Source organism: Mobula birostris, chromosome 10 (genome assembly GCF_030028105.1).
Source record: "Mobula birostris isolate sMobBir1 chromosome 10, sMobBir1.hap1, whole genome shotgun sequence".
Lineage (NCBI taxonomy): Eukaryota > Metazoa > Chordata > Chondrichthyes > Myliobatiformes > Myliobatidae > Mobula > Mobula birostris.
Genome location: NC_092379.1, coordinates 51534493 through 51556402, shown reverse-complemented (window position 1 = coordinate 51556402; position 21910 = coordinate 51534493). Strand labels below are relative to the sequence as shown.

At 44.4% G+C, this 21910-nt stretch overlaps 2 protein-coding genes across 2 annotated transcripts in view; one reads left to right on the top strand and one right to left on the bottom strand.

Annotated features, from left to right (window-relative positions):
• Nucleotides 1-6882: 6882 nt before the first annotated feature.
• LOC140204003 (uncharacterized) lies at nucleotides 6883-19962 on the bottom strand. The gene is made up of 2 exons (XM_072270222.1): nucleotides 19843-19962; nucleotides 6883-16421 (listed from the first exon to the last, which is right to left on the bottom strand). Exon 2 carries the CDS (start codon nucleotides 15989-15991, stop codon nucleotides 14684-14686), a length of 1308 nt encoding a protein of 435 aa, XP_072126323.1. The 5' UTR covers nucleotides 15992-16421; nucleotides 19843-19962; the 3' UTR covers nucleotides 6883-14683.
• Nucleotides 19734-21910, top strand: part of LOC140204008 (uncharacterized) — a 37112-nt gene continuing 34935 nt past the window's right edge. The window contains exon 1 of the mRNA XM_072270231.1: nucleotides 19734-19781. The gene's annotated coding sequence lies outside the window, so the exon portion shown is untranslated. The remainder of the gene's footprint in view (nucleotides 19782-21910) is intronic.

The window sequence follows — 21910 nt, the reverse complement described above, 5'->3', positions numbered from 1 at the left end:
AAATACTAAACTGCAGCCTAGTCACAACAGCAGAACAAACCCCAGCCGTGCCCAGTGACCAGGGTCCAGTCCTGGATGTGATGAGCACAACAGTAACTGCAAAATCACCACCACTGGCAGTCCCAAAGAGAACTAAGTATTCTAAATGGAACTAAAGGCAACTAAAGGACTCTGTTATTTAAGCTCCAACTTGTGTGCACGAAGAGGTTGAACACTGATAACTCTGGTGCCTTTTTCTTTCCCTTTTATATTGTACTCTATTAATTACATAGTTCCAGTAAGATTTATAAAGTGTAATCTGTAAATCATACATTGTGTGCTGTCTGATATTTGATGTGTGAGTTTGTACCAGGTGGCATCACACATCAACGGCACAACCGTGAGACATGGTTGGGCAGGCGGACAGGGTTTCCCCTAGATAAACACGAGCTGATAGACCTGAGCGTTACAATATCAAAGAGGATGCCAAAAGCATTCTCAGATACAGAAAGAGTAAAAGAGAGGCAAAAGTGGATATCGGACCGCTGGACAGATAGTGATTGGGATGATATATGTCAATGATCTGTGTGGTGCAATTGATTGCTTTGTGGCCAGGTTTGCAGAGAATTCAAAGAATCAGAATCAGGTTTATTACATCAGCATGTGTCGTGAAATTTATAACCTTAGCAGCAGCAGTGCAATGCAATACCTATTAATCTAGAAAATTATAAAAACAATTAAAAATAAATAAGTAATTGTATTACAGTCGAGATGTATATATATATATAGAATAGAAATAATACATATTTAAAAAGTGAGTGTTGTTTTTGTGTTCAATGTCCATTTAGGACTCAGATGGCAGATGGGATGAAATCGTTGCTGTCTCTGTACACTTTTATTCCCTCTGAGAAAGACATTGGGACTCTCAGTTTTTATTCTGGGTAACAGACCTGCTGATTCCCCTCCACCAACCCCCTCCTCCTGGTGATTACCCACAAGAACCTCTCTTTCTCAGGACCGAAGGTGTAGCAATGGACACTGTCACTGGTCCCAGGTATACCTGCCTTTTCACTTGCTATGTGGAGCAATTCCTGTTCCATGCCTGGACGACTGGTGCTCCACACCTTTCTCCGCTACATTGACCACTGCACTGGTGCTGCCCACTGCATTGGTGCTGCCCTCTGCTCCAGTGTGGCACTCATCAGTTCCTCAGATTCACCACCAACTTCCACCAGCCCTCAGATTCACCTGGTCCACCTCTGCACCTCTCTGCTCTCTCCTTGTCTATTTGTCTTCATTTGGGGAACAGGTCTTCTCCAAACTTCTACAAAGCCACTGACTCCAGAATTACCTCGACTACACCTCTTCGCACCCGGCTGAGTGAGGGATGCAATTTCTTTTCTCAGTTCCTGTACAGTGTTTAGAAGAATGTTAGGGGGCATGGGGGGAGGGTATGATGTTATTGAAACCTATTTAATATGGAAAGGCCTTGATAGAATGTACATGAAGAGTATGTTTCCAACAGTGAGACTGTGTAGGAGCAGATGGATCAGCCTCAGAACAGAAGGACATCCGTTTAGAACAAGTAACAATAATGGAACAACCGAGAACGTGGCACCCCCTCTGGGAAGGCGATGTGAGAGAGCTGACTGGTTCAGGAGTCTGACAGCAGTGGGGAAGATGCTGTTCCTGAGCCTGGTGGTCCGGGATTTCAAAATCCTGTAACTTGTCCAGGGAGATAGCAGAGAGGGAATGGCCAGAGTGGCAGGCATCCTTGATGAGACTGGAACAGGAACAGGCCCTTTGGTGCACAGTGTTGTGTTGGAGTAATTAATGTAGTAATTAAATGCCTAACTCAACTTAATTTTCCCTATCCCTCTATTCTCTGCATACTCATGAGCCTTTATAAGAGCCTCATACATGCCTCTGTCATATTTGTTCCCACCATCACAGTGGCAGTGAATTCCAGACACCCACCACAGTCTGTATAAATAATCATCTCCACACCTCCGCTTTGAACTTACCTCCTTACTTTTTGATATATGTCCTCTACTCTCAGACATGGAGAAATCTACTGGTTGTCTACTCTATCTATGTCTCATATAATCTTATAAAACTCCATTGGGTCCCCCTGCAGCCTCCACAATGTAAGATGGTGTCCTCTATAGCCCTATCTTCCCCGTATGTGGTAATGACTGACTGGGAGGCTGGTGCTGATGTGAGCCATTACTGATTTCTCAAAGCTCTTCATTGTGGTCAAAGATAGGAGGCACTGGTCAGTAGTCACTAAGACAGGTCGCTTAACTTACCTGGGGAAAGTGAACCAGTTGAAAGTGGTTAGGGTGTTGAATTAGTGATCTGAAGGTCGTGGGTTCAAGCCTCGGCCGAGGCAACGTTTGTGTCCCTGAGCAAGGCACTTAACCACACAATACTCCGGTCCACCCAGCTGAGAATGGGTACCGGCAAAAAAATGCTGGGGGTTAACCTTGCGATAGATTGGCGTCCTATCCGGGGGGGGGGGGCGGGGGGGAGTCTTGAACTCTCAGTCGCTTCACGCCATGGAGACCAGTATAAGCACCGGCCTGATGGGCCACGAGGCTCGTGACAGACTTTAATCTCTTTACGTGTGGCAATTTGGACACCTCAGACACTACAGCAGAGTACAGGCCCTTTCACCTGTGATGTTGTGGCAACTATATAAACTACCCCAGGATCAATCTAACCCTTCCGTCCCACATAGCCCTCCATTTTTCCATCATTCTAAGAATTTCTTAAATGCCCTTAATGTATCTGCCTCTACTGCCATTACAATGACACCCCCCACACATTCCTCCAACCACGTTAAAATGATGACCCCCCCCACTCCCCCATATTAGCCATTTCCATCCTGGGAAAAGTTCTCTGGCTGTCCACTTGTGGTGTAACTGTGCAGGTGGACGGTGTATTCTGTGTATCCACGCTCAGACCGCAATCCCACTGAACATGCGAGGCAGGTGGTGTGTCGATCTACATTGACAATGACAAAGACGTTAATGCAAAGGTTGTGCTCCTTCAAGATCCCTTCATCATTCGGAAACTGGACAGACAGTTGCTGGACTCTGTGCCATCAGATTTCCGAGCTGAACAGAAGGGGCAAGACTTAGACTGAGTATTGCCCAGGTGTGAAAGGCCATGGCCATTGTGTTATTCCATTGGGGAAAGACCAAAAGACATAGGGACAGAATTGGGCCATTCAGCCCATCAAGTCTGCTCTGCCATTTGATCATGACTGATTCTTTCCTCTCCCAACCCCATTTTCCTGCCTTCACCACAATATGTTTGACACCTTTATTAAACAAGAAGCTGTCAACTTCGATGTGCGTATTTAATATTTCAGTAATATCTGAGGGATATTGTTAATATATTCAAACAACACACATAAAAAATGCTGGTGAACACAGCAGGCCAGGCAGCATCTCTAGGAAGAGGTACAGTTGACATTTCAGGCCGAGACCCTTCGTCAGGACTAGCCGGAAGAAGAAATAGTAAGAGATTTTAAAGTGGGAGTGGGAGGGGGAGACCAGAAATGATAGGAGAAGACAGGAGGGGGAGGGATGGAGCCAAGAGTTGGACAGCTGATTGGCAAAAGGAATATCAGGTTGGACAAGGGAGAGCATCATGGGACGGGAAGCCTGGGGAGAAAGAGAAGTGGGGAGGGGAGCCCGGAGGGTGGAGAGCAGGCAAGGAGTTATAGAGAGAGGAACAGAGGAAGAAAAAAAGAGAGAAAAAGAAGGGGAAAAATAAAAAAATATATAAAATAAATAAATAAGGGATGGGGTGTTAAGGGGCGGAGGGGCATTAACGGAAGTTAGAGAAGTCAATATTCATGCCATCAGGTTGGAGGCTACCCAGACGGAATATAAGGTGTTGTTCCTCCAACCTGAGTGTGGCTTCATCTTGACAGTAGAGGAGGCCGTGGATAGACATATTAGAATGGGAATGGGACGTGGAATTAAAATGTGTGGACACGGGGAGCTCTTGCTTCCCCTTCCCTCCTGTCTTCTCCTATCATGTCAGATTTCCCCCTCCCCCTTTCAAATCTGTTACTATCTCTTCTTTCAGTTAGTCCTGATGAAGGGTCCCAGCCTGAAACATTGACTGTACTTCTCCCTATAGATGCTGCCTGACCTGCTGCATTCACCAGCATTTTTTGTGTGTGTTGCTTGAATTTCCAGCATCTGCATATTTCCTTGTGTCTGCTTTGTTAATATATTGTTTTGTTTAAGCATTCTTTGATTAAATAATTCATTAGAGGTTATATGTAAAAGTATACGAATGGCATAACACATACTCCACCATTTCATAAGTGCACATCTCATTGAAGTAACAACGAAGAGTACACATTTATCCCGGACTCCCCTGTTTTTCATTCAATTAGTTTATGGAGTTACAAAACATAAAAGTGGTGATGAGCAAGTTTTAAAAATAAACCTGTGATGACCACCTACCTGTTGTTGCAGTGAGAAGTTGCAGTTAAAATGCAGCACAGTTTCTCTGCAAGATGAGAGAAATAGTTGAGTAAAATAAAAAGCGAAGCAGGCCCAGAACATTGGTTGTTTACTTTTTTTCCCATAGATGCTGTGTGGCCTGCTGAGTTCCTCCAGCATTTTGTATGTGTTGATCGGATTTCCAGCATCTGCAGATTTTCTCTTGCTTGTGATTAGCCAAAGAGTGTGACCATTGTAGCTGGGGTTCATCGACACCAGACCAATGCAGGTTTAAAGGTGCAAAAAAATGCAACAAAGCAGGATGCAAACAAAGAATATGTTGGGCAGGCAAAAATAAATGGACTGCACAGGGCAGAGAAAAAGATAAAATGTGAAGATGCAGTTTCAAATAGAGCACTAATCTGCATGCTGTTGATGAAAAATCTGACAATGATGAGAGGGACATGGAACTGAAGAGACTTGAGATTTACATTGTGAAAACTAACAACAGACAAGCAAAATGTCTTACAACAGGAGTGCAATTAGTTAAAATGGAATTGGACATTGTCTCAGCTGTTTCAGTTATTCCTCAAAGATACTGAGCTAAAGCTTGCAGATATCAACTAAAACGTTATACTGGAGAAAAGATAGCTCATACAACAACCAGCAAACCGCAATGTGCATGCATGTGGTTAAAAACAGGAGGGCCTGCATTGTGGGGATCCAAGAGGTGAGACAACTACAATGTGATTGGAAATCCATTCACCATTTGCATGCCACAGCCTCTGCAACAGAGTCAACTGAAAGCAAATTAAGACAGTTATTAGATGATGCCACAGTAGTGTTCAAGGATAGCACTGGAAAACGCAAACATATCAAGGGTAAAATAGTGTTAAATGAAAATGTCACATCCAAGTTTTACAAAGCCGGTCCAATTTCTTACACCATCCATGATGAAGTAGCTAGTGAGCTAGGAGCCTGAAGGAATTCTTTCTATGGAGCCCATGGGCAATGGCAATAGTCCCAGTAGCCAATAAGGATGGGGTGTCTCATGATCTGTGGTGATTTTAAGGTTACCACCTACACACTACTGGAAGTAGATGAACACCCTCTGCCCAGGGTAGGGGGTTACCTGCCAAGCAGAATGGCTCCCCGCCCCCTTTTGTCAGGAAAGGCATTATCCCACAGAAGAAATCCTCAACAGCAATTAAACCTCTAGGCCTGACTGGGACAATTTAAAATTTACTATATGATGACTGGAGAGCAATACATTACATACTTGAGTTGAGACGCATTCAGTATTGAGTTGGAATTTATCGCTAAGCAGGGAGTAGTGTTGAGTATTTAATATTTCAGTAATATTTGAATTATACTGCAAATATATTGTTTGATTAAACATTCTTTGTTTAAATAATTAATTACATGTTGTATAAAAGTACGTAAATGGTATATATCATTAGATCACCATGTCATAAGTGCACGTCTCACTAAAGTAAGAACGAAGAGTCCATGTTTATCCTGTTTTTTTTTGTTTAGTTTATGGAGTTACAAAACATAACACTCTGCTTTCAATATACCCAATGACTGGCTTCCACAGCTGTCTGTGGCCATGAATTCGAGATTCATCACCCCCTGGTTAAAGAATACTGAGCTGAATAGTGTCTGTTATAAAGGGATATCGTTGTCTTCTGAGACTGTGTTGCCTGATCCCAGACATGCGCAATATTGTGAACATCCTCTCATGTCCACCCTATCTGGGCCTTTCAATATTTGTTAGGTTTCAATGATGAACTAATACCAATAGCAATCTGGACTGGAGGTCTTAGGTTTAAGGCAAGGGGGTAAGTTTATGTGAGATTTGCAAGGCATTGTGTTTTTATATACAGAGGTAGTTGGTATGGGTTTATTATTACTATTGTCCACAAGTACCGAGATGCAGTGAGAAGCTTTAGTTTTGCGTGCCCTCCACACAGACCATATCACACATCATTCAGGAGCAAGGATCAACTTTATTTGCTGCCACAGAGCAGCTGAAGAGCTATTTAAATCTTTTTTCTCTCACCTGAAACCAATGCCCTTGAGTTTTACACTCCCCTACCCTGAGAAATGACTGTGATTATCCACCCTACTGATGCCCTTCCGTAGGTGACACCTCTGTTGAAAATTCATCAGCTGGTTTAAATTAGGCAACTCATTGTGCAACTCTTTATCAATTAAAGCTTGCATTTTATTTTCTCTGCACAAACAACAATGTAACCCTGTTGACACCCGGCAAACACGAATTCCAGCATCTGTCATACCTCTGTGTACATGAATTCTACTTTTTCCTCTGTACTGATACTCACTCAGGCCACTTCTCCAATTTATAACACTGAAATAGAATCTCCTGTTGGCCAGACAATTGCTATTTTTTTTCCTCCCAGCCCTTTGCATGGTGTCATCCTGGCAAGTTAGTCTCTGGAGATCCCACCACTTTGTATTTGAAGCACTTCTTTCTTATAGTCTTTCCTCATCAATTCAAATGTTGCTTTCCAATCTCGTTGGATTGAGGTTATCTAACTGATCTGTGTCAGATTCCTATTAGATGTAGTCCAAGGGTTACACAACTTCGTGCCTTTAGTGACTTCTTTTGTTCTATCCAACTCTGGTTCAAACCAGTGAAACTGCATCACCCAGTCACTGTGCCGAGATTACGAGGTTACTTCTGTAAACTTACCATTGTACACAATCAACAGCTTATCTGAGAAAGATATCAGGTTTAGTAGATCAATAGCAGAAGCTCCTTGTGTTCAATTGTTCTGATTAAGTTAGCTGAAAGCAAAAGTCAGTTCAAACAGTTCACAAAATGGAGGCTACAGAGCAGCTTTTCAAAATGGCAGCCTGCATTCCTTCCAGAACAAAGACATCTAGTTTGTCTACTTCTATTCTCCTTGGCTCATTCAAGGTGAATGTTATCTTCCATCATGGCCAACATCTATCTCCACCGGCCTTTGATCCACAGAAAATTCTGGGGATCACACTACTGTTTATATGTCTGAGTGAATACAGTTCAAGAGGTACACCAGCATTCATGACTACACCAAATAAGACTGATAAAGATACTTACAGAATATCATACTCTAAGACACAGGTACAAAAGTAATATCAACAATGGCATATTTAAAAATATTATCAGTACAAAAGCATATCAAAGAAACATGATAAAATATACAGCTGCAAGAAATGGTCTGTGAACACTTTGTAATTACCTGCATCAATTACTCATAAAATGTGGTCTGATCTTCATCTAAGCAAAATAATAGATAAACTCAAATCTGACTAAACTATTAACACACAAACAATTGTACTTTTCGTCAATACTGAGTACACCATTTAAACAATCACAGTCTAGGTTCCTTTATTGCTGCAAAAGGAGGTTCTACCAGTGATTAAATACAAGGATACACACACCTTTTCCAGCCTCAACTGTGAATGATTAAAGAATGTGTTCAATAAAGACACGTAAACTACAATTGTTTGTGTGTTATTAGTTTAGGCAGATTGTGTTTGTCTACTATTGCAACTTACATGAAGGTCAGACCACGTTTTATGAAGAATCAATGCAGAAAACTAGGTAATTGCAAAGGGTCACAAATTTTTACTTGTAACTATACCTGATTTTATACCATATACTGAGGCATTCAAAAGTAATTAACAAAATATTATGTTGCTATTTTAGCTAACGTTGTCTTTAAAATCCTGTTCCACTGGATTGGAGTCAATAAGGGATATGAAACCTCTGTTTTACCCCAAACAGTTTTGCATCACTTTGCAGAGAAGTGGGGACCTTGATCTGATACTACTTGACAGTCTCCAATGGGTAAAAACTCTCTCAAACAAAATCCTGGCTGTAACCTTATCGGTGATACTTCTAAACAAACAAGAGAGTCCTGCCGAAAGGTTTCAGCCCAAAACGTTGACTGTACTTTTTTCCATAGATGCTGACTGGCCTGCAGAGTTCCTCTAGCATTTTGTGTGTGTTGCTTGGTGTTATTTCTAGTTTGGAAAGCCTCTATCCACTTGGTGAAATTATCCACTATCACTAGGACATATTTCAGTCCTCCAGGGATAGAGGTAAAGGTCCTACAAAATCAATCTGCAAGTTAACCCATGGTCCTTCTATGGGCTGTGTGTGTCTTAAAACTGCTTTTTTAGCTAATTTATCTGGGTTATACTGGGCACAAATCAAACAATTCTTACAATAATGTTCTACATCTCTTTGCTTTTTTGGTCACCAACACAAATTCTTCAAATGTTCCATAGTTCTACCTCCTCCTTGATGCCCAAAGATGTCATGATACCAATACATCATCTGGGTTCTTTCTTTCACCATCTGGGACCATAAATCTGTCATTATGAAGTACAATTCTGCTCCATACCTGTACTCATGGATAGTTCCCATTCTCTTCAGAATTCTCTCCTCTCTGTACCTTTGCTAACTCAATGCTGTTGTTGTATCTTCACGAAGTCTATAAGCATACTGATTGGTGGTTTCTGTGTCATCACTATATCTGGATTCCATTTCACCCTGCACCTTGCTCCAAGTTTGTCTAACTCATTCCATTCTAAGCATGTCTTTAAGTGAGCCTTCAACAGGGGTAGTGATGGTAAAGGTTTACCATCGGCTGAGATGTAACCTCCAACTTACAATAAAATATTCAGTCAAACCATTACAAAAAAACATACTATCTGACTACATGCACTGCTGATGAAGGATACAAGACCATAAGATATAGGAGCAGAATTCGGCCACTTGGCCCATCAAGTCTGCTCCACCATTCAATTATGGCTGATCCTTTCTCCCCCTCCCCAGCCCCACTCCCTGGCTTTCTCTCCGTAACCTTTAATGCCATGTTCAATCAAAAACCTATCAAGCTTTGCCTTAAATACCCTCAATGACCTGGCCTCCACAGCTGCCTGCGGTAATAAGTTCCGCAAATTCACCACCCTCTGGCTAAAGGGATTTCTTTGTTTCTGTTTTAAAAGGATGCCCCTCTATCCTGAGGTTATGCCCTCTTCCTAGATTCCCCCGCCATGGGAAACATCCTTTCCACATCTACTCTGTCTTGGCCTTTCAAAATTCAAAAGGTTTCAATGAGATCCCTCCTCATTCTTCTAAATTCCAGTGAGTACAGACTCAGAGCTATCAAACACTCCTTGTAATGATAACCCTTTCATTCCCAAAATCATCCCTGTGAACCTCCTCTGACCCTCTCCAGTGCCAGCACATCTTTTCTTAGATGAGGAGCCCAAAACTGTTCACAATACTCAAGGTGAAGCCTCACCAGTGCCTTATAAAACCTCAGTATCACATCCCTGCTTTTGTATTCTAGACCTCTTGAAATGAATGCTAACACTGCATTTGCCTTCCTCACTACCAATTCTACGTGAAGTTAAATTTTAGGGTGTTCTGCATGAGGACTCCCAAGTCCCTTTGCATCTCAGATTTTTGGATTTTCTTCCCGTTTGCAAAATAGTTTGCACATTTATTTCTACTACCAAAGCGCCTGACCATGTGTTTTCCAACATTGTATTTCATTTGCCATTTTCTTGCCCATTCTCCTAATTTGTCTAAGTCCTTCTGCAGCTTACCTGCTTCTCCACCAATCTTCATATCGTGCAAACTTGGCAACAAATCCATCTTTTCAATCATCTGAATAATTTATATAGAGCATAATAACAAGTGGTTCTAACACCAACCCCGCGGAACACCTCTAGTCACCGGCAGCCAACCAGAAAAGGATCCTTTTATTCCCACTCGTCGCATCCTACCAATCAGCCAATGCTCCAACCATGTTAGTAACTTTCCTGTAATACCATGGGCTCTTAACTTGGTAAGCAGCCTCATGCGTGGCACCTTGACAAAGGCCTTCTGAAAGTCCAAATATACAATATCCACTGCATTCCCTTTATCTATCCTACTTGTAATCTCCTCAAAGAAATCCAGTAGGTTTGTCAGGCAGGATTTTCCCTTAAGGCTATCTGTCTGGATGGCTGACAACAAAAGCTACAGCTGAAAGTTCTGCCATCTGGGCACTCACTATTTTTGGTAACTTGATTGAAACACTTTCAATCTTGGCTCCCTCCTTGTCCCCTACATATAAATCATATCCTATAAATAAATCTCTCTCCATCCTGAACTGACAACAATCCATTAAAGATCCTTCAAAAGGAATTTTCCAGTCGCTGGACTTTATTTTCCTCTCCTGATTTTAAGAAGTGAATGAATGGTCAGTTCGTCCTTGTACTGCCGTTACCTGACACTCATGAGGCTCATGTCGATAAGCTAAATTGTTAGTGAGCTTGGTTGTACTGTTCACACTTTTAACTGCAACATTACGACCCTGTAATAACAAGGTTCATCAGACACAGCTGAGTGCAGCACTGAAGTTAAACACAGAAGGCTTACCTTCCTATTCCGTGCTTCATCTAAGCCATGAGTTACCTATCCTGTGCTCTTGAATATATTGGAAAAGTTCCCAAGGGTTGTCTCCCAAGCTACGCTTTGGTATATTCGCAGCTATAGCACTCAATTGGGCCACATTCAAAGGGGTAGAATGCCGTGTCACGATTGGTCCCTCTGGCTCTGGTGTCTCCTGAGCTCTCTCCATCACCACGGATACCACTGGGCCAGGCGGAGTACAAGGTTCCACCCCTCTTTGGAAAAATCCACATGAAGGCGGATCACTCCCCTAATCATCCTCACTATTAGTGTGTCACCTCAGACATATATAGGCATCCGTTAGTCTCCTGAGACCATGGATTTGCGCCTTGGAAGGTTTCCAGGGCGCAGGCCTGGGCAAGGTTGTATGGAAGACCGGCAGTTGCCCATGCTGCAAGTCTCCCCTCTCCATGACACCGATGTTGTCCAAGGGAAGGGCACTAGGCCCCATACAGCTTGGCACCGGTGTCGTCGCAGAGCAATGTGTGGTTAAGTGCCTTGCTCAAGGACACAACACGTTGCCTCAGCCAAGGCTCGAACTAGCAACCTTCAGATTGCTAGACGAACGCCTTAACCACTTGGCCAACACAGACATAGATCACCCCAATTTGCGTCCCCATGACCATCAGTGCTCACATCAGATACACACGTTTCTCCTCTCTGAGCTACGCTGACTTTGCAGGTTTTCAATCTGTTTTAAACACCTGGCATGGTCTTTCTTCTTAGCTGCTGATTTCTGCACAACCATCATAGGACACTGACTTTTCCATTTCTCTACTTCTGTACTCACCCTTTTACACTCCTCTTCACTTTACTGTCTCTGAACAAACAATGTAGCCATGTTGACCTCTGGCCAGCATGAATTCCACTGTTCCCCCATACCAATACTCACTCAAACCACTTCTCCAATTTATAATACCGAAGTAGAATCTCCCACTGGCCAGACAATTGATCCTTTTTCTTCCAGCATGGGTTTCATCCTTGCAATAGTTAGCCTCTGGAACTCCTGCCACTTTGCATTTGAAGCCTCTCATCCTTACAGTCTTCTCTCATCAGTTCAATGTTGCATTTCAATCCTGTTGGCATCACCCGACTGACCTGTGACTGATTCCCATTGGACGTAGTCCAAGGACGACACTACCCGTGCCTTAAGTGACTTCTTTTGTTCTATTCGACTCGGGAACAAACAATTTTAACCAGGTCACAGAGGCACTAGGCTGAGATAATGAGATTACTTCTGTAAACCTGCCATTGTACACAATAAACAGCTTATCTGAGAATGATCTCAGGATTTGCAGATCAATAGCAAAAACTGCTTGTGTCCACACTGAATTGCTCTGATCAAGTTATTCCAGAGGAAGAATCAGTTTAAACTGTTCACAAAACGGAGGCTACGGAGCAGCTTCCCAAAATGGCAGCCTCCATTCCTTCAAGCACATGGCAAGAACAAAGACATCTGGTTCATCTACTTCTCTCCTTGACCCTTTCAAATTTGATGTTTTCTTCCATATTTATTTCCTTCATGGCCAACATCTCAAACTATTTTGCTTCAGGGAAAGAAAGCAGCAGAGGAAAGTTTGTCTTTTCTTAAAAAAAACACAGAAAGTAGTGGGTGGGTGGAAAACCTTGCCAGTGGTGGTGGAAGCTGATACTTTAGGGGCATTTCAGAAACTCTTAGATAAGCACGTGGATGATAGAAAAATAGAGGGCAACATAGCTGGGAAGGGTTAGATTAATCATGAAGAAGAAGAAAGCCCTTAACTCCGAGTGGAGTCATCAGGATGCCGTCATGAGGGTGTTTTTTTTTAGCAGGCTTTCTTATTTTCACGAGGCCAAGTTGCTAGCACGACGCTCAACCCAGCATGGATGGAAGGCATGCAAGGGAGCCGGCTGGATTTGAACTCGGGAGCCTTCGCTCCAAAGTCCAGCGCTGATGCCACTATGCCACCAGTTGGCCAGATTAATCATAGAGCAGGTTAAAAAGTCTACACAACGTTGTGGACCAGAGGGCCTACACTGTGCTGTGGTCTTGTAAGTTCAATCCAGATTCTCTTTATAACTCAAGCCTTCCAAGACCCTGGTGTCAACCTTGTGAATCTATTTTGCACCTTTGCCTTCGTAATGCTATCATTCCTGTAGTTAGGTGACCAGAAATGCACATTAGCTCCAAGTGTGGTCTCAACGACATCCCGTGCAGTTGCCTCACAACTTGCCGACTCTTGCACTCAAACCCCTGACTGGTGATGCAACATAGGTGATGACAGGGCTTCACTTTCAGGTGAACTCAATGCTTTCTGTGCTCAGATCGTCAAAATCTGGAGGAGCCATCAAGGACTTGCGCAGCACCCGACGATCCTGTGATTTCAGTCCCTGAGGCTGACGTGCACTGAGATCTGTAACCTCTCGCTTCGGCAGTCTGAGTTACCCACCTTCTTCAAGCAGACTTGACTTATACCAGTGCCTAAGACAACCATGGTAACCTGCCTCAATAGCTACCATCCAGTAGCACTTATATCCACAGTGATGAAGTATTTTGAGAGACTCATGACGAAACCTATCAACTCATGCCTGAGATGCGACTTGTATCTGATCCAATTTTCCTCCCGGAGCAACAGTTCCACAGCAAGCGCCATCTGATTGGCTCTTCACTCAACCCTGGACAGCAAAGATGCAGGTTGCACTTGCCACGTCATTGAAATGTTCCCACAAACTACGAACTCACATTCAAGGACTCGATATCTCATGTTCTCAATATTTATTGCTCGTTATTTGTTTATCTTTGTATTTGTACAGTTTGTTGTCTTTTGCACACCACAGCTGATGTGGTCTTTCATTCATTCTATTTGGTTGCTATTCTATTATGGAATTAATGAGTATGCCCACAAGAAAATGAATGTCAGGGTTTTATACTGGGACGTATATGTACTTTAATTTACTGTGATCTGCGGTGAGGGCCAGTGTGCCAAATGCCTTCACTACCTTGTCCATCAACGTCACCACTTTCAGGGAACTCTGTTCATGCAGGTCTCTCTGTTCTCCCAATGCTCCCCAGGACACTTGCCATTCACTGTGCGAGTCCTGCTCGGGCTTGTCTTCCCAAAAACGCCACTTTGCACTCGGCCCATTTCCCCTAGGAGAACCAGACGCTGGACCCTGGAACCACAAAACCGGACACTGATAGAGCTTAACAGTCGAACGGCGTCTCTGGACGATGAAGGTACAAGTTGACGTTTCCGGTCGAGACCCTGCGTCAGGAAACCCAGACCACTGTCTCATACTTTCTGCCTCCACGGATGCTGTTGGACCCTCGGTGTGTTGTGCTCCCTGCTTTGTGTGAGCAACATAGCACAGGAAAGGGCCACTTGGCCCTCCCACCTGCCCCAGCAGACAGTAGAGTCACAGATGACAATGGGGCTATAGCTTCTCTGTATCTCCTTAAAGTCTCTTCACATCCTTCACAAGCCCAGTTCATTCACACAGAATAGATCTATTTATAATTGATGCAGAATACAAATGTACCTGCAGTTCTAGGGGAAACAACCCAAATGTGTCCAGTAACCAGGGTCCAAACCTGGATGTGATCAACAGCAGCAACAACTGCAGAATCAGATCCTGCAGTCACTTGTGAACTCACCGCTCTCTCAGCAGCTGCATTGTTTAAATGCCCCACGTATGTACCGCACATTTAAACAGTCCCTTTAGCGTGAGCTCTTCGGTGCCTCCAGAAGTGAGACAATCGAATGAAGTTCTTCCACGTTCAGGGCAGGTGAACGGCCTCTCTGGTGTGAATTCGCTGGTGCCTCAGAAGGGCAGATGACCGAGTGAATCCCTTTCCACACTCAGAGCAGGTGAACGGCCTCTCACCGGTGTGAATTCGTCGGTGCGCCAATAGCTCGGACAACTCAGTGAATCCCTTCCTGCACTCTGAGCAGGGGAAGGGCCTCTCTGCAGTGTGAATCCGCTGGTGCCTCAGAAGGGCAGACGACCGAGTGAACCCCTTCCCACACTCGGAGCAGGTGAACGGCCTCTCCCCGGTGTGAATTCGTTGGTGTGCCAGAAGTTCAGACGACTGAGTGAACCCCTTCCTGCACTCTGAGCAGGTGAAGGGTCTCTCCGCGGTGTGAATCCGCTGGTGCCTCAGAAGGTCAGACGATCGTGTAAACCCCTTCTCGCACTCGGAGCAGGTGAATGGCTTCTCCCCGGTTTGAATTCGTTGGTGCATCAGCAATACAGATGACCGAGTGAAACCCTTCCCGCATTGGGAGCAAGCGAAGGGCCTCTTCCCAGTGTGAATATTTTGGTGCGTGAGGAGCTCAGAAGACCAAGTTAATCTCCCCCCACACTCAGGGCAGATGAACGGCCTCTCCCTGGTGTGAATCCGCTGGTGTATCAGCAGGTGGGCAGACTGAGTGAACCCCTTGCCACACTGATGGCAGATGAACGGCTGCTCCCCGGTGTGAATTCGTTGGTGTGTCAGAAGGTCAGACGACTGAGTGAATCCCTTCCCGCACTCAGAGCAGATGAATGGCCTCTCACTGCTATGGAATAGCTGGTGTCTCTGTAGTCTGAATAAATCTATGAAACCCTTCCCACAGTGACAGCAGGTGAACGATGTCTCCCCGGTGTGAATGCGTTGATGCGTCAGAAGCATGGACAGCTGAGTGAATCCCTTCCCGCACTCGGAGCAGGTGTAGGGCTTCTCTCTGGTGTGAATGTGTTGGTGCGTCAGAAGTCCAGATGACCGAGTGAATCCCCTCCCACACTCAGAGCAGATGAATGGCCGCTCCCCAGTGTGACTTCGTTGGTGCGTCAGCAGGTGGGACGATCGAGTGAACCCCTTGCCACACTGACTGCATATGAACGGCCGCTCTCCGGTGTGAATTCGTTGGTGTGTCAGGAGGTCAGACGACTGAGTGAATCCCTTGCCACACTCAGAGCAGATGAATGGCCTCTCCCTAGTGTGGACCAGCTGGTGTCTCTGTAGTCCAGAGGAATTTTTGAAACCCTTTCCACAGTGACAGCAGGTGAAGGGCCTCTCACCAGCGGGATCTTGCGGGCGTTTCATCAGGTCGCTGTGTCACTTAAGGTTTTTCCTGGGGTCAAATGTGTCAGGAGGCTGGATGACAGACTGGACAGCAGAATGGCCTCTCTCTGGTGTCAGTTCAGTGCTGTTTCACCAAGTGGGATGAGTGAGTGAATTGGGTGACTGAGTGAGTCCCGTCATGCGCCTGAAGCAGGGTGACAATGTTTCCCCAGGACCTCAGCGATCAGTCAGTAAAAAGATGGCTGAATTAATTACTTTCTTCAAATAGAAACAGGTGGAAAGAACATTTGAATATTCTCAAGGAAATGGATCTGAAGTGAAACAAACCAGCATCTCTCCTTCCACGTTCACAGGCCGATGATATTCAGGTGCTGGGGAGCTGAGTGGGGTGTAGACCTGATGTGATATTCCATCTGAGATACCCAGTTGCAATTCCTCCACCTTTGATGTCCTGTAAAAAGTTACAAAAATCATCAATAAGTACAGGGTAGTGACTCAGAACAAATCACTTTAATCTCCTGGGTCGGCTGTGACTCAGATGGTAGCTGTCTGACTTTGACACTATAATTGTGACATTAAAGAGAAGCTTGGATAGGTAAACATGGATGAGAGGGATAGGGAGGGATAGATGGGGCCAGTCAGAAGACAAGGCTGGCATGAACCAGATGGGCTGAAGGGCCCGCTACTGTGCTGTTGACCCGTACGATTGTCTTGCCTCTGGGGCAGGATCAGGGGCTTGTGTCCAGTTCCAGAGACCAGAGCACAAGCCTGGGCAGAGAGATCAATTAGTTCCCATTCAGATCACAGAATAAAGATTAGAAATCCCTGGACACAAACTTGTGAAATTCACTACCTGAGATCACAATGGAGGTGGAATCATTGAATATATTCACAGGTGATATTAAAGCACCTTTGGACCATAAGGGACCCAAGGAAGTGGACTTCTGCAAAGTGCAGCCCTACATGAAAACCAGCCTGATGCTGAACAAGAGACCTGCTAATCGGGGTGGGGGGGTGGGGGTGAACAACATTATTGGCCAGGACATGAGGCACAAACGCCCAGCCTCCTCCCAAACATCATCACAGAAAGGCAGTGCTCTGACGTCTAAATTGAAAATCAGATCAGAGGTTTCAATCTGGATTAAATCAACGGAGAATAAAACAGAATTAATGCAGATTTAGTGTGTATAGTTTATATGTAATTGTGTAAAAGAGCCTCTTTCTGTGCTGTATCTTTCCAGAGCTCGAAAATAGATTCATGATAAGAAAATGTTGGTTGACTTTTTGTTTGTTTTGTTGGTGTTGAGATCAGAACAACAGAAAAGGGTACACAGACACAGTATCTGATTTTCAGAAGGACTTTGAAAGGTTGTTGATATTATACTGATGGGAATTCAGGCTTGCATAATGAAAATCAAATGGTTAGAAATACTTAGGTTATTTCCAGGTTGGGAAGCTGTAAGGATTGATGCAAGGAGCCATGATCAATGATTTGAGGCCAAGTGCTGCTAATGGTGCAGAACTGGGCAATTGTGTGCGTTTTAACAATGATACAGAAAGTTATTTATTAATTTTGTTGATTTTTGAGATGCAGTGCAGATTGGACCCCTCAAGCCACACCACCTAGCAATCCACCTACTGAACACTGGCCTAATCAGGGGACAATTGACAATGACCAATTAACCTACCAACTGGTATGTCTGATTGAGAGAAAACCAGAGCACCCATGTGATCTCAGGGAGAACGTACAAACTCCTCACAGACAATGGCAGCATTTGAACCTGGATCACTAGTACTTTATACTTTATTGTCACCAAACAATTGGTACTAGAACGTACAATCATCACAGCGATATTTGATTCTGCGCTTCACACTCCCTGGATTACAAATATTAAATATTAAAAATAGTAAAAATTAGTAAATATTAAAAATTTAAATTATAAATCATAAATAGAAAATAGAAAAATGCAAAGTAATGTAGTGCAAAAAAACCGAGAGGCAGGTCCGGATATTTGGAGGGTACGGCCCAGATCCAGGTCTGGATCCGTTCAGCAGTCTTATCACAGTTGGAAAGAAGCTGTTCCCAAATCTGGCTGTACGAGTCTTCAAGCTCCTGAGCCTTCTCCCGGAGGGAAGAGGGACGAAAAGTGTGTGAGCTGGGTGGGTCGTGTCCTTGATTATCCTGGCAGCACTGCTCGGACAGTGTGCGGTGTAAAGTGAGTCCACGGACGGAAGATTGGTTTGTGTGATGTGCTGTGCCATGTTCATGATCTTCTGCAGCTTCTTTCGGTCTTGGACAGGACAACTTCCATACCAGGTTGTGATGCACCCTAGAAGAATGCTTTCTACGGTGCATCTATAAAAATTAGTGAGGGTTTTAGGGGACAGGCCAAATTTCTTTAGTTTTCTCAGGAAGTAAAGGCGCTGGTGGGCCTTCTTGGCAGTGAACTCTGCTTGGTTGGACCAAGTCAGGTCATTTGTGACATTGACCCCGAGGAACTTAAAGCTTTTGCCCTGTTCCACTTGCGCACCACCGATGTAAATTGGGTCGTGCGGTCCGCTACTCCTTCTGAAGTCAACAACCATTTCCTTCATCTTGCTGATGCTGAGGGATAGGTAATTGTCTTCGCACCATGCCACCAGGTTCTTAATTTCCTCTCTGTACTTAAACTCATCATTACCCGAGATACGGCCTACAATTGTTGTGTCATCAGCAAACTTATATATTGAGTTGGATGGAAACTTGGCCACACAATCATGGAGCTACTGTGCTAACCACCACACAACCTTTGTCACCCATTTTCAGTGAGGAAGACACACATTTCCTTTGGCTCCTTAGAGATGCCCCTTTGGTCTTGGAGGGGACCTACAGCCCAGAAAAGTTCTTCGATCCAATTACATATCAACTATATACGCAAAATATGCGGGATTAATTCTGTTTTTTTTTTATTCTCCCTTGATTTTATCCAGATTAAAAACTCTAGATCAGAGATTTATTTTCTCTATTTATTAGTATTGTTCAGTTCCGCTTTATCCACTCTGAGATCCAGATTTGTGTCTAGAAGCCTCACCACCGGTTCCCAACTCGTCTGCCTGAGCAACACACATCAAAGTTGCTGGTGAACGCAGCAGGCCAGGCAGCATCTCTAGGAAGAGGTACAGTCGACGTTTCAGGCTGAGACCCTTCGTCAGGACTAACTGAAGGAAGAGTGAGTAAGAGATTTGAAAGTTGGAGGGGGAGGGGGAGAGCCAAAATGATAGGAGAAGACAAGAGGGGGGAGGGATGGAGCCAAGAGCTGGACAGGTGTTTGGCAAAAGGGGATACGAGAGGATCATGGGACAGGAGGACTGGGAAGAAAGACAAGGGGGGGGGGGGGACCCAGAGGATGGGCAAGGGGTATATTCAGAGGGACAGAGGGAGAAAAAGGAGAGAGAGGGAAAGAATATGTATAAAAATAAGTAACAGATGGGGTACGAGGGGGAGGTGGGGCATTAGCAGAAGTTAGAGAAGTCAATGTTCATGCCATCAGGTTGGAGGCTACCCAGATGGAATATAAGGTGTTGTTCCTCCAACCTGAGTGTGGCTTCATCTTTACAGTAGAGGAGGCCGTGGATAGACATGTCAGAATGGGAATGGGATGTGGAATTAAAATGTGTAATTAAAACGTCTGCCTGAGCACCGGCTACTGATGGGATCAATGGCCGCCTCCCTACCCACAATTCCACGCACACCAGCTAATCCACGCATGCGCAGCCACACACAATTTAGGCCGCCAGTGGCGCCTTGGGTCGGCGAGTCCCGGAGCAGGAGGTGAGGGAAGCGAACAGGGATGGGGCCGGGAATGGGGAATGGGGGGAGGGTTTTAACTTACTGTGGCGATGGCGGAGCCTGTACTGGCTCTCTCCCCCGACGTGAACTGCTCTTTGATGCTGACTGAACCCTCAGCCCGGCGCTCGGCTCCGAACAGCTGCCGAGCTGTGCGGTCGGAGTCGTCACGTTTGTCGTCAGGCGCATGCGCTCTGGGCTTCTGAGCAATTTCTGTCCTGCAAACTGTTTACAAACTTGCATTTAAACAGCGCCTGTCACGATTTTACGGCTTCCTCGATATTTGTAGCCTTTTAATATTCAATATTACGATTAATGATATTTTCTCTGAGGTAGATACTGGGGGTGGGTAAATCACTATACGCAGATGATGGACCTTTATAGATAAGAGGTAGAAATTTCAATTTTACTGTATATAGGATGCGCTTAATAAGGTCGAACATTGGGCAAATAGATAAGAATTTAAGCTTTAAGTTATGTGTTTTACAAAGAACCTGCACTTGATTTGAAATTATATGGTCAAACTCTTGAAGTGGTAAGATTTCTAAATGTGTGGATGGATAATAAGCTGACATGGAAGCACCATATCAGTGAAATAATGGATCAAGATAAAGGAACATTAAATATTTTAAGGTTTCTATGTGCATATTCTCGGGGTGTGAGACTGGTGGTTCCAGTGATAGAATCAAAGAGCTACAGACAGAAATGCGCCTTTCGGTCCTTCTAGAATTTTTTTTTAAACCTGTACTTACCAAATTTCTCAAAGTTGAAAGCACACCTGTACTCATTTCATCTGGCAGCTTATTCCACACTTTCACCGCCCTCTGAATGAAGAAGTTCCCCTGATGTTCTGCTTTCACCCTTAACCCATGAATTCCAGTCCTAGTCTCACCCAACCTCAGTGGAAAAAGCCTGCTTGCATTTGCCCTGTCTGTGTCTCTCATTATTTTGTATACTTCTGTCCAATCTCCCCTCATTTTTCCTACGCTCCTGGGAATAAAGTCCTAACCTACTTGATCTTTCCCTTTTCACACAGCTCCTCAAAACCCGACAACGTCCTCATAACAATTCTCCGTACGCTTTCCATCCGAGACTCCGAATCAAGTTTTATATCACCGGCATATGTTGAGAAATTTGTTAACTTCACAGCAGCAGTACCATGCAATACATAATAATAGAGAAAAAACTGTGAATTACAGTAAATATATGTTTGTATATATATTTGAATAATAAATTAAGTTCTTCAAAACACAGAAATAAACAAGTAGAAAGGTAATGTTCATGGGTTCAATGTCAATTCAGAAATTGGATGGCAGAGGGGAAGAAGCTGGTCCTGAATAGCAGAGTGTGTGCCTTTGGGCTTCTGTACCTCCTCCCTGTTGGTAGTAGTGGAAAGAAGGCATAACCTGGCTGATGGGGGGTCCTTAATGATGGACACCACCTTACAGAGGCACTGCTGCTTGCAGATGTCCTGGATGCTATGGAGTCCAGTGCCCATGACTGAGCTGACTAATATTCCAACTCTCTCAGCTTGCTTCATCCTGTGCAGTAGGCCCCCCTACCCATACCAGATGGTGATGCAGCTAGTTAGAATGCTCTCCACAGTTTATCTGTAGAAATTTGCTGGTGTCTTTGGTGACATACCAAATCTCCTCAAACTCCTAATGAAACATAGTCACTGTGTTGCCTTCTTTACAGCTGCATCAATATGTTGGGTCACAAAGTATGGAAGATACCAGATAAGGTGTAGATCAGCAAATCCTGGGCTTGAGGGATGTTTGGGAAATTGAAAGTGCAGTGGTGAGTTGTTTCAAAGGTCCACTTTTAGAGGGTTCAAAGGTTCAATTTTAACATTAGAGAATGTATACAACCTGAAATTCGTATTCTTCACGGACATCCACAAAACATAAACACCTTAGAATGGGCACGTGGCCAAGTGGTTAGGGCGTTCGTCTAGTGATCTGAAGGTCACTAGTTCGAGCCTCAGCTGTGACAGCGTGCTTGTGTCCTTGAGCAAGGCACTTAACCACACATTGCTCTAGTGTCTGCGCGAGGAGTGGCGCTCCACACAGACTTCCAATCTGCGCCTTGTAAGGCATGAAAATGCCCAACGC